General features: G+C 38.5%; 1 protein-coding gene across 1 annotated transcript in view; it reads left to right on the top strand.

The window, feature by feature from the left end:
* Positions 1-6203, top strand: part of alkbh3 (alkB homolog 3, alpha-ketoglutarate dependent dioxygenase) — a 73732-nt gene extending 67529 nt beyond the window's left edge. The window contains 2 exon segments of the mRNA XM_043705474.2: positions 4965-4982; positions 4984-6203. Coding sequence (XP_043561409.2) covers positions 4965-4982; positions 4984-5052 — 87 coding nt within the window. The 3' untranslated portion in view covers positions 5053-6203.
* Positions 6204-13231: the final 7028 nt, after the last annotated feature.

The following is a 13231-nucleotide window of genomic DNA, read 5'->3' as shown; positions in this document are numbered from 1 at the left end:
TAACTCCGATCCTGACTCCCCATGCTGCCCAGAATCTACAAGGCACAAATTAACATTGTGAAGGTGTGCTTACCATTTGTCTGGAAGTATATAGCTTTAACAACACTCAATAAACTGCACATCAAGGTAATCCATGCTTTTTGGCAACAGATCACAAGCATTTACTCCCTCTGCCACTGATGAACAGTAGCAACAATGTTTATCCAAATGCACTGCAGCAACACAGCAATGTTCCTTCGATAGCACCTTCCAAACCTGCCGTCTAGAAGGACAGGGGCAGCAGATGCATGGGGGCACCAGGAAGCTCCTGACTTGGCATCTCTTCCCTAACAGCTTTGTGGCTGTACCTATACTACATGGACTGCATTGGTTCAGGAAAGTAGCTCACCATCATGGTCTCGAGAGCAATTAAGGATGAGCATTAAATGCTGGCCTAGTCAACAAGGCCCAACATCCCACGAAAGACTAGAAACAGAAAAGTGAGTGAGGAATTCATCTTGGCCCTTACACAGGTTTTATTTCAAATTCTGTGATCACACCTTTCTGCATTAATTGTAGTGTTATTTATAGCTGTTAATACATGCTGTGCTCCAGCAACAAGATTCATGTCATTTGGTTTTAATTTATATGTATATCAACTATCTATCTGCAAAGTTATTATAAAACATATTATGGATTATGTGAATGATAGCATTCTCAATGAGTTTAATGCCAAACAAGCTTCATCAAATAAAAGTTAATATTCCTCATTATCATTATTCCACTGATTGATTTAAGAGTATGTGTATTGAGTAAGTGAGATTTATATGGCCAGTTCTTAGGCTAAGATACTTTTTTGAATATTACGTTTCAAAACAAATGACCATGTGAAGCAACTCAAATGTACTTTGCCGGATCCTAAAGGATACATGAAATCCCGTTCAAATAACTCACCTTCATAACTAAACAACAGCTTGCATTTGCATTAGGATTGCCAATTAATCACAACTAACTCCAGTGATTAATGCAGTAAATTTTGCTTAGTTAAAATTTTTCATATGCATTAGGTGCAGAAATTCTGCTGTGAATATCTCAGGATTGCCAGCAACTTTCCGTACAACTCACCCTAAGCTTCTGGGCATGTCTGAAGTTTACCTTCTGTGAATGTAAGCTGGTTGCCAGGGAGATAGCTGTGAGTTAGTGCAGCGGTGTTTGTCAGTGGCGATGATTATTGATCCTGAGGCCAGCTGCAGACTATCCCTCTGTTTGTCTTGGGCCCCAGCAGACCTGCTGCTTCATGGATCCCTCATTTTGCCTTGCAAAGTAGATTATTGCTGCAGTTAAAACCCATGAATAATTGTGATTAAAAATTTTAATTCCAAGGTTAATCACAATAAAATTTTAATAGATTGACAACTGTAATTTATACTGAACCATTAAGATAGAAAAATATCCTGATGCGCTTCATAGAAGCATGATCAGTTGATAATGAACCGAAGAAAAGTATAAATTAAAGCTTAATCAAAGAAGTCATTTTAAGAAGGATCCTTAAGGAGAAGGAGGTGACTCTTTAGGGAAGGAATTGTAGCACTTGGCTTTTAGTGGTGAGGCAGAGGTAGTATGGGATAGTTGAGGTCCAATTTGGCACAACCTCGATAGCTTATGTGGCTTATTTCTATGCTGTACTAATCTATATGTGCAACAAAAGAGAATCAAACCATCTCTCCCTGACATGCAATTACATTACTTTTGCTGAATACCCTGCCAGCTGTAGTGATTGTAACGAGGTCAGCCAGGTGGACCTCACAGAATATGAGTTCTCTGATTGGGGCTGTTAATCTGATCCAAATAGGGAGCCTTGGCTGACAGATAAACAGAAGTGTCAGAGATTGTTGCACACTGAAGAGATAGTACTAGAGTCAAGGACTTTCCATGTGTAAAGAGTGACTTGGTGACAGGATCCTGGCCTCTCTGGAGCTATTTCACCAGCAACATCCGAGGGGGTCACCATTGACCAGAAACCTAGTTGGACCAGCTAATTTGGAAACAAAAGCAGGTTGGCAATTGGAATATTTCTTGGATGTGTGTGGCTCTGACAACTCTTAAGAAGCTCAACATTACCCTGGACAAAACATTCTGCATGTTCAGCATTCCATTTGCTTCCTTCAGCTTTCATATCCTTCATCACTCATATGACATAAGTGCAGTGTGAATCAAATGTAAGATGCTTTGCAGCAAATCACTAAGGCATCTTCAACAGTACTTTCCAAATCTCTTACCTCTACTGGAAGGAGAAGTTCATTAGGCACATGGGGAAGACCATCATCTGCAATGTCTTTTCCAATTTACCCATTATTTTGCCCAATCAACTTCCTGTAACTCCCTTCTCACCCGCAGTGCAGGAGTCTCCATTCCATATGGACTATTTCAGTTTAAGAATGCAGCTCATTATCATCTCATCATAGAATCCCTACAATGTGGAAGCAGGTCATCTGGCCCAACAAGTCCACACTGACCCTCCAAAGAGCAACCCACCCAGACCCATTTCCCCCTCGCTAATGCACCTAACCTACACACCCCTGAACATTACGGACATTTTAGCATGGCTAATTCACCTGACCTGCACAAGTTTAGATTGTAGGAGGAAACCAGAGCACCCAGAGGAAACCCATGTAGATACTGGGAGAACATGCAAAGTCCACACAGACAGTCTTCCAAGGCTGGAATTGATCCTGTGTCCCTGGCGCTATGAGGCAGCAGTGCTAACCACTGGGCCACTGGGCCACTCTATTAACAATGTGTTTGTTAATAGAGTTCTGTTTGGAATGCCATGTTTCTAGGAATTCTCGTGCACATTGATTTGGATCCCTTCTATCACCCTTTGAGAAAAAGAATGGGAAATGACATCACCAACACAGGAATGGCATCACCACAGGAAATAACATAATCAGCCCAAGGAAACCTAAACACATAAATAGAAAGCAGGCCATAACACCAGTGTTTCACCGGAGGCTAACCGATGCTGTTACCTAGTATGGTGATGTCTGAAAATGAACAATTTTTTTTCGAATGAGACGGCAAAGTGTAGGGAGTTTCAAAGTATAATTGTAAATACTTTCTCGGGGGAGGGGTGGGCGTGAGAAGAGATTTATTTTCCATGGTAGAGATTCTGTGATGTTTGTCTTTCTAACTTTGCTTCTTAATTCTCAGACCTTTGGTTGTACAGTGTATAGCTGTAAAGTAACTCTCTTTTTTTCTTCATTTCTCTTTTCTGTAACTAAGGATTGTACCTAGTGTTATGGACCAGGCCAGACCGCCTCAAAACACTTCAAGAAGGCAGACCAGACCCTAACTTTGCCAGTTGTTTTAAGTGTAGTTGTATAGTGGATATTCCAGAAGTGATGCAGCTAGCCAAATGACGCAGTTATAAACAAAACAGAATTTATTTACAGACTACTGAATGAAGCACGAACAAAAAAGAACCGAATTTAGAATAACTTAACCTATCCGAAAACCCAATCAACTCTATTGCAACTTAATGATGCTGTTCCAAGTATTTGCAACATTCCCATAAACGTGCCTTTAGCAAAAATAAGGTAAAATCAAACACATGTTCTTACAGGAGAGAGACTGCAGAGAGAGAGAGAGAGAGAGGATCAGCATGGAGCTGTTTCTTTGGATACAGCAGCTTCTCTGGGCTCCTAGCTAAAATGTGACCAGCAGCTTCAAACAGACTGCTTGCTGAAGCCATACCTAACCGAACCAGAAAAATAAAACTGAACTTGGAGAACTGGTCATTCCCTTTTCATTGTAAAGCGTTTTTGAAAAAAACAACCTAACGGCCTTTTCAAGTAGATATTTACACACATATTGGAACCGCTGCCTTTACAACCCCTCTCAAAAAAACCAAGGGCAAAATAACCATGTTAGAGAAGCAGCATCTTCACGCTAGGTACCTTTGTACCTATGGTGGCTGTTAGTGGCAACTTTTAAACTTCTCACCGTACTCATTTGAATACATGTGATAATAAAGCTAATTCAATTCAATTTGATTCTGCCTCTGAAATGATCCTAACAAGGCATTGAGTTGAAGGCCAATTAGCAATGGATAACAAGTACTGCCCTTGCCAGTGACACCTGCTTTCTGAAGAATACATTCTGCAAAGATGCAGAGGGAAGTGGGGTTAAAGAGAAGTGAATTGTGATGGATGCAAACATGAAAGATGACCTGTTGGTCTTGTCAAAGTTGGGAATAGAATGGCCAGAAGATCAAGGGTGTGGGCATGAATATGATTAAGTGAGCTTGTATACAGGGAGAAGAGATGAAAAGTGACATTATCATTTGGTAATACAGAACTTGAATATTGCTGAGAAAAGATGCATTTTGTGAAACTGTTGCACTCATCTGGATAATTCATAAGAATATCAATGAAATAGAAAGCCAACATTTATACTGTATGAGAAGAGTGCACCATTCAGTTGCTAAATTAGCTCTGTTTAGTGGAGACATTGCCATCGAGAATGCACTAGTTAATAATGAATGTCTGACAAATAACTGCCAGGCTTTGTGTAAATTGTAACTCGGTCAGGTTAACTTTGATTGGTAAAGGCATTGCCCTGAGAAATGAACCAGCAAATATTTGTGCCTGTTGTTTATTCTGAGCATTCTTGGGAATTATCCTGATGAGTGCATGATTTAATCTTTGTCAAAATGTGTCTTTTTCCAGCAGTATGAAAGTAAGATTATTGAAGAGCATGTAAGGTGAATTGAGATAGACATTGAAATCAAGGATAAATAGTTACTTAAGTGCAAAAGCTGAGGGCAGAAAAGATAAAGGGTATCTTGATGACAAATTTGTGGTGGGACTTAGCAATTCATTATGTAGGAACCATTTAAGAGTGGGAGGGGATGAGGGTGTTGTTAGAACTTATTTATGAGACAGTACAGTGAATATTTGAATGCACCTGATGAATATTATTTACAGCATCGAGTGCCAAAAGAAATACCATGACAGAAATCCACGAATAAACCTGACATTTCGAACAATTTACCCTGAGACACAAAGGAACTGAAGATGAAATGAACACAGAGGATGACAATGTGCAAATAAGTGAAGAACAAAAGACCTCAAACAGGCTTTGTTAGTTTTTGTTGAAAGTTGAACATTTGGATTGTACGGTTAAAATAACAAAAAACTGTTAGGCCAGCGTTTCAATTGAAGACATTGCCAAAAGAAAACTAAACAAATGTGTTTAGACTGTATCTGTTAATAATACAATACAACAATTTTAATGCTTTGACTTTAAGTTAAAGTTGAATATCTAGATAATTAACTTTGACAAATTTAAGAAAATCTTGTTTTGGATCTGCTGTACTTTTTCTAAACAGGAAGCTGATTTCTAGAAAATGGGTACAAAGTTATGAGTGATGTTGGAAAACATTTGTCACATTATATTGTTTATTAATCCACAAAAAGTTGCTTGCCTGGTAATATACATTGGCGTGTTTGATTCACATTCCCTATTATTTTAAGGCTGAGGAATTTGTTCTTAAGAATCAAAGATACATGAGGCAAAATGTTGAGTGTTTGATAAAGAGTTGAAATATGAATCAAAGATTAATTATTTTTGTTTCATACAATATAAGCAATAGTTAGCAGTGAGTTAAACTTGCAAGAATACATTTGCTCAACTTCAAAATGCATACTGAATTTTAACAAAACAAAATCAGAATTCAGCTATAGGTCCTAGTGGCAAACATTATTACATTGGATAACCCAAAAGAAATGTGCTATTTAAAACAGGTTGCTGAAGTTTCGTATATAGACCAATGTCAAGTTTGATTAAAAATGCATACTATTGATTCATTGCTGCATTTGAAAGACTCAAATTTTATTGATTTAATTTAGACTTCTAAAGGTGGTAGATTTGGCAGCCAGAAACTGGCAGCAAATACCCAAGTTTTGAACACTCCTTCATCTCATTTTCTAATGTACTTTCAAAGTTTAAAAAAAAATGCATCCAGACCATAAGAAAACACATTAAGGAATACAGTGCAGTCACTTATTGGAGGTTTAACTTGAGTGTTCTTTTTATTCAAGAGCTTATTTATTGAATCCTGCGGTAATTACTTCTTAAAACGTATTGCTGAGCAAACCACAACGTTTCTTGTTGGAGATGACTTTTGTACATAACTAAATAATTTATCATTTTCAAACAAAAATGTTATCATCCAGGTGACTCAGTGAGTACCTGGACCATGCAATCCAAAAACAATTTGGCTCCTGGTCTGTGTTGAGTTTGCTAATCTTAGCTGGGATACAGTAGAGAAATTACAAATGACCTTGGGTTTTCTGGATTAGAAAGAGAAATATTTCCTGGAACTCTAAATTACTGTGCAGCCCCCCAGTGGAAATTACCCCTGTGGACAGTGAGGGACGAGACTGGTTTAATAGTGATGTCCATGTTGTTGAAGTGCTTGTTTCCAGCCAGTGTAGAGAGTTGCACATGTAGAATCATAACTTGAGTCAGAAATGGGAGCAGAGATATTGTTGAAAAGAAACGCTGGCTCCAGATTAGAAATTGTGATATAAAAGATATGCAATTGATGTGCACTAAATAAATAGGACTGTGTTAATCCAAATCTGGTTAACTGCGATTATTTTCAGTCGACAGGTACTGGTCTGTACTCTAGAAAAATACTGTCCAATGCTAATCAGCATTTTTTTTAAACAGCAGTGATTTTTTTTTTGTGCTTGTTGCCAAAGAACAGGGCTTGTTCTATTTGATTTCAGTAGATTTTCTGTATTCAGAACAGTGAAATATGTTTGTTAATAAAATGGGTGTAAAATTTCAACTCCTGTGGTCTTTAGCTTTCAGTATGTATAAAAGAGGGCTGACCTATAATGAAGGCTGAGCAAACCTGGCTAAATTCTTTGGGCTTAGTAGAATGTGAGATGATCTCATTGAAAATTAGAAGGTTCTGTAAGAGCTTGACAGCTGAACACAGAGAATGTTCCCTTCAGACCTGGGAAATTCAAAACATGGGGCACAGCCTCAGGAAAAGCAGGTCACCATTTAGGATTGGGTTGAAAAAATACTTCTATTCATATTATTGTGAATCTTTGGAATTCTCCCCAGAGGAACATGAATATATCATTGAATATATTAAGGCTGGAAAAGACAGAGTTTTGCTCTCTCGTGGAATCAAGATTTATGGGAAGTAGGCATGAAATCGGAGTTGAAACTGAGGATCAGCAATGGTCGCGTTTGAATGGTGGAGCAGGTTTGACAGGCCATGTGATATACCACTATTTCTGATGGTGTTAAACTGTGAGAGAAGATTTAGTTGCTCCCTGCATATCTTGGTGACAGTAAACCAGCACAGATAAACATATGAATTAGAATAGGAGTAGGCTATTGAGCCCTTCAGTCCTGTTCTGCCATTTGATAGGATCTGATTATGGCCTAAACTATAATTTCCATGTACACTCCCTATACTATTGAACTACCTTTTTAATCAAGAATCTATCTACCTCTGCCTCGTAAATATGATTTGGAGATGCCAGTGTTTGGATTGGGGTGGACAAAGTTAAAAAATCACAACACCAGGTTATAGTCCAACAGGTTTATTTGGAAGTGCAAGCTTTCAGAGTGCTGCTCCTTCGTCAGGTAGCTAGTGGGGTAAGATCATAGGACACACAATTTATAGTAAAAGATCACAGTGTCATAAGCTGGTGTGCTGTATTCATTGGCCTTGTAACCACCATTTTCTAGGGAAGAAATTCCACAGTCTCTCAGCTCTCTGAGGGAATTAAAATCCCCTAATTTCCAACCTATTTTGACAGATCACTCATTTTTAATCCTTCTCTCCTAGTTCTTTTTTCTCCTGCATGGAGAAATGTCTTTTCACTATCCAACTGTCAAATCCCGTCAGGATCACAAGTTATTAATAAGATCATCTCTCATTCTTCTAAACCCCAATTGGTACAAGCCCAACTGATCAAACTTTTTGCCATAAGATAGCACCTTCATCACAGGAATTAGTCGAATGAATCTTCTCTGATCTGTTCCTAATATATTTAATACCATTCTTTAAATAAGGAGACCAAAACTGGAAATAGTACTCCAGATGTGGCCTGCACCAATGCTCTGAACAACTGAGGCAAAGCATTTCTAATTGGAATAAATAATAACATTCAATTTGCGTTCCTAAATTCTTGATGGAAACATAGAAAATAGGTGAAGGAGTAGGCCGTTTGGCCCTTTGAGCCTGCACTACCATTCAATATGATCATGACTTGTTCATACAATTTCAGTATCCCATGTTGTACTAACCTTTTCTGAATATACAGTCTTTGAGTCTACACATTCAATCTTTCTCCATTTATTTGAGACTTTAAACCATTCAGGCAATAGGAGAAAGGCTAGTGACGTAACTTCAGTGGATGTTTATTGAGTAACAAGTGTAAAACTTAAGGCTAGGTCATGATTTTACTGACTCAATGCAGGTCTTGCTTCCTGATGTTTGGCCTAGGGTGTAGGTAATATCGTTCTTTCTCTCTGCCACTGTGTTTTTCTGTTTCTGACCAGAGAATAGGTCTTGCCTTCAATTTCAAACTCAACATGCACTTTGACTACTGAGAGCTAGTACTTATTAATTCTTGGAACAAGCTTAATTAAAAATTGACAACATAGCTAAGTTACACACAACCTTAAACCTAATGCAGAAATTAAAAGTTGCTAATGCATAAAAATCTATGCAGAGTATGTATAAAAATGAGTAAAGAGAATCTATGGCATGGTGGCTCAGTGGTTAGCACTGCTACCTCACAGTACTAGGGACCTAGGTTCGATTCCAGCCTCGGGCAATTGTCTGTGTGGAGTTTGCACATTCTCCCCATATCTGCATGAGTTTCCTCTGAGTGCTCTGGTTTCCTCCCACTATCCAAAGGTGTGAAGGTCAGGTGAATTGGCTATGCTAAATTACTCATTATTCAGAGGGAAATGGGTCTGGATGGGTTACTCTTTGGAGGATCGTTGTGGACTTATGGGGCTGGAAGGGCCTGTTTCCACACTGAAGGGAATCTTAAAAAAAAAATACACACAAGACTATGTGTGCACTGAAGGTTTAAGTAATACAAGTCAAAAAGAAAAGAGGTCGACACCTACAAAAACTGACACAAATCTACCACAGAACTTTGTTCTGAATCAAAAGCTATATAATACAATGTGATTGCTTTGTCTAAAACATTACAAATGTTAAACTAACCAAATGTAGAACATATATATATAATGGATTTTTGTTTACTGATGTGTCATGATTTGATCAGGTTTTTTTAATGGTGTGGAATATTGCTTGGGCTAAAGTATTCAACTGTGACAGGATTCACTCTGTAAAGAGCTGGTAAAGTCTAGAGGAGGCTCTAACTTGTCAGCTACAGATCGAGTCAGTCACGTGGGTACTAGTGTCCTAAATTGCTTATAATTAAACATAATGATGTGAGGTTAATTGATTAATACACTTCAACTACTTGATCTCTTAACTAAAACTACATATTAAAAATGAACTTCCCTAAACCCTAGGTATCCAATATCTCAAGATGGTAGTCTAGAAAATGTTTTTAAAAGCAAAAGATTGAATTATTGGATTAATTTAAGTTATGTCTCTTCAGCAGCTTCGTTTAGTATTTCTTTAATATTAAAACAAATTGTTGTGTGTGGGGTATGATGAGTTTCACATGTGGAATATACTTCAACCAACCAGGTCTGATGAAAGGTCATCAATCTGGAACCTTTCCTGAAGAGGGGCTTATGCCCGAAACGTCAATTCTCCTGCTCTTCCGGATGCTGCCTGGCCCTGCTGTGTTTTCCCAGCACAACATTTTCAACTCTGGTACTCCAGCATCTGCAGTCCTCACTTTCTCCCATTTACCTGAAATGTCAACTCTTGAGTTTTGCAACAAGTGCTACAGTCCTGTAGATTTTTCCAAGCATTTTCTGTTTTTATTTCAGATTTCTAGCATTCTGTAACATTTTACTTTTGCATCACTTAAGTGTTCAATAATAGACTAGAATGGTGTCTCAGTGGTTAGGCACTGCTGCCTCACAGCACCAAGGAGCTGGGTTCAATTCCCGCCTCGGGCAACTGTCTGTGTGGAGTTTGCACATTCTCCCCGTGTTTGCGTGGGTTGCCTCTGGGTGCTCTGGTTTCCTCCCACAATCCAAAGATGTGCAGGTCAGGTGAATTGGCCAAGCTAAATTGCCCATAGTGTTAGGTGCATTAGGCAGGGGTAAATATAGGTTAGGGGAATGGGTCTGGTGGGTTTACTCTTCAGAGGGTCAGTGTGGACTTGCTGGGCTGACGGCCCCTGTTTCTATACTGTAGGGAATCTAATCATTATAGGTGAGCATTCAATTTATCATCCAGGACTAAATCCCATTTTTTCCTGGATTCCATTTTGTGCATTGATTACTCTTTTTTTTTTGTTGAATTGTTGATTTATTTACAACGGCGTATTGGTATCATAGCTGGACTGTTAATCCAGAGACCCAGATAATGTTCTGGGGATCTGGTTTCAAATACTGGCACAGCAGATAGTGAATTCAATTTTAAACAAAAAACTGAAATGATGAGTCCTATGATGACCATGAATCTATTGCCAATTGTGGGAAAAACACATCTGGTTCACTAATGTCCTTTAGTTGGTAATACATAAAATCTATGCATAGTATGTATAAAAAATGCATAAAGGGAATCCATCTGTTAAAATCCTTACCTGGTCTGGCCTGCATGTGACTCCAGACCCACAGCAATGTGGTTGACTCTTAACTACCCTCTGAGCAATTAGGGATGGGCAATAAATACTGACCTAGCCAGCGACACCCTCATCTATGAATGAATAAAAACAGTGTTCAGGAAATCACATTTCACTTTTAACACAATGTAGCTTCATTCAAAAATTGTGTGTAAGGACAGCTGGATGAAGCCCTAGCATGTAACAACTCAAAAGTAGTGGTTTCCAAGTTCATACTTGTTCTTCTTGGATTACAGCTGTGGCAGAGTGAAGTGGTGCTGGATGATTGATGAGCTATTTCTTCTGATGGCACAGCTTGACTTGGGTGCTTTCACGTTGGGAACCAGTAACCACAAGATTCATATGAAAATGTAAAGGCTGGTAGCAGGCATGCAGCCAAATATGTAGACCACTATGAAAAGAAACTGAATTGACAACTAATCTTTTTTTTTTGTTCTAATGTCAGTTGAGGAGTAAATGTTGGCTAAGGTACCAGGATATCCTCCCCAAACCCTCTGACAGTTTTTATATAAGTTAGTGGTTCTGGAAAAAAAAAATTGTGGTTCAGCACGGTGGCTCAGTGGTTAGCACTGCTGCCTCGCAGTGCCAGGGACCAGGGTTCATTTCCTGCCTCGGGCAACTGTCTGTGTGGAATTTGCACTTTCTCCCCGTGTCTGCGTGGGTTTCCTCCGGGTGCTCCGGTTTCCTCCCACAGTCCAAAGGTCTGCAGGTTAGGTGAATTGGCAATGCTAAATTGCCCACAGAGTTAGGTTCATTAGTCAGGAGGGGTATGGGTGGATTGATCTTTGGAGGGTCGGTGTAGACTTGTTGGGCCGAAGGGCCTGTTTCCACACTGTAGGGAATCTAATCATAATGTTGAAGTTGCCTTAAGCTTCACCCAGTTGTTAATGCTTGTGTTTTAAAAGCTGCGTTGCTTTAAGAGTTTGATGTACGAATGAGCCATGTCCCAGATGCATAGAGCATGACTAATTGCAGGCTAGCAAGAAGTATACTTGAGAAAGGTTGTATAGATATCTGTAGCTACAAGCTGTAGTCTAGGCTGTTAATAATCCTTTATGAGCTCAATTTTATGAGAGGTGATTTGAACTTCTGACTTGTGAAGAGTAGTTCTCACTACGATTTATTCTCCCCATTTCTGATGCTAACAGCAAGGAACTTGTTTCAATCGTTAAGTGACTTCCTAGCAATATTCCTTATTTCAACTATAAAGCTATCTGCATGTAGCTAGTGAGAAATTCAATATCAGTCAAGACAAATAAGGAATAATTCGATATCCATCTAAGTACAAAGCAATAATAATAATTTTGAGTGCCCAGTCTTTATAAAGAATCCAATATGTTAATATTTAATTTTCAAAACTAGGTGTTTTAAACAGAAATTAATGCATGCACTTGTTTTTTTCCCATTGATTGATTTGTTTTGAAAATATAAAATTAGGAATAGCTAGATGTTCACATTTCCATCGAGTAACATAATATCCAAGTCCTCAGCAATCATTTCTTGTATAAGTACAGCCTTAAAAATGTCTGGATGAAGTCTCGGTAGTGCTATTGTCATGACTGAAGTTGGAGAGGTGCACTGTCTCTCCCTCTAGTCCCACTACTGCTAGATATATTTTAAATGTTTTAACCAATGACCAATATGGGCAATTATGTAGTTTCTCTGTAAATTGTTCAGAATGAAAAAGGTTCATCAACTAGTTTCCTCAATATCCAACAATATTAATAATTACTTATAACAAAATGTATTTGATTGAAGTATGGAAGTATAAATAATTACCACCTGGGGTGTGGGTATGCATGCACACACTTCAGTTGAAGAAAAATAAGGAAATGTTTTCTGCAGAAATTAACTTGGTGAAAAATAGCACTTTGGCCAAAATAGTTGTTCATTCTTGTGAATAACATAAAATGAAATATTCCAATAGCTTTTGGTTTGGTGTCCTTGTCCATATCAATGGGACACTAGACACATGCCATTGTGCCTCTGGGATCCCTTCTGACCCAGTTTGTTCAGGATGCTAGGAGGAAATCTTCTACAAGCCTTTCAATATTTCAGCTCTCTCTCAGGAGAAAAAGAAAGTAGTTTTTGATAGTCTTGAGATAATTTGTCAGAAAGATGGCAAAGGTGAAGTTAGGGGTCTTGTCTCTGCACACAGTACACCCCAACTGAACTGCAAACAATATCAAAATAGCCAAAACCTCTGACAGCCATCAATCCAGATATGTGACTAAGGAAGACCAAGCAGTTAACTGAAGATGTTACTTTCAGTAAATAGGATCAACCAGTTAGTTTAAGTTATGTGACTTCTAGTAAGAGTCTTTAAAAGGAAGTGCCCCATGGTGTCCTTTTAATGACCCTTTTTAAAAAATATATGTCACAATATCTTCTAAGTCTTCCAAACTTCAACACAACAAATAGAGGTGACTTTTATA

Source organism: Chiloscyllium plagiosum, unplaced genomic scaffold, assembly GCF_037043375.1.
Source record: "Chiloscyllium plagiosum isolate Xiang-an unplaced genomic scaffold, Cpla_swu_hap1 HiC_scaffold_18, whole genome shotgun sequence".
Taxonomy (NCBI): Eukaryota; Metazoa; Chordata; class Chondrichthyes; order Orectolobiformes; family Hemiscylliidae; genus Chiloscyllium; species Chiloscyllium plagiosum.
The sequence above is the reverse complement of the archived record's forward strand: the minus strand, read 5'-3'. Positions and strand labels throughout refer to the sequence as shown.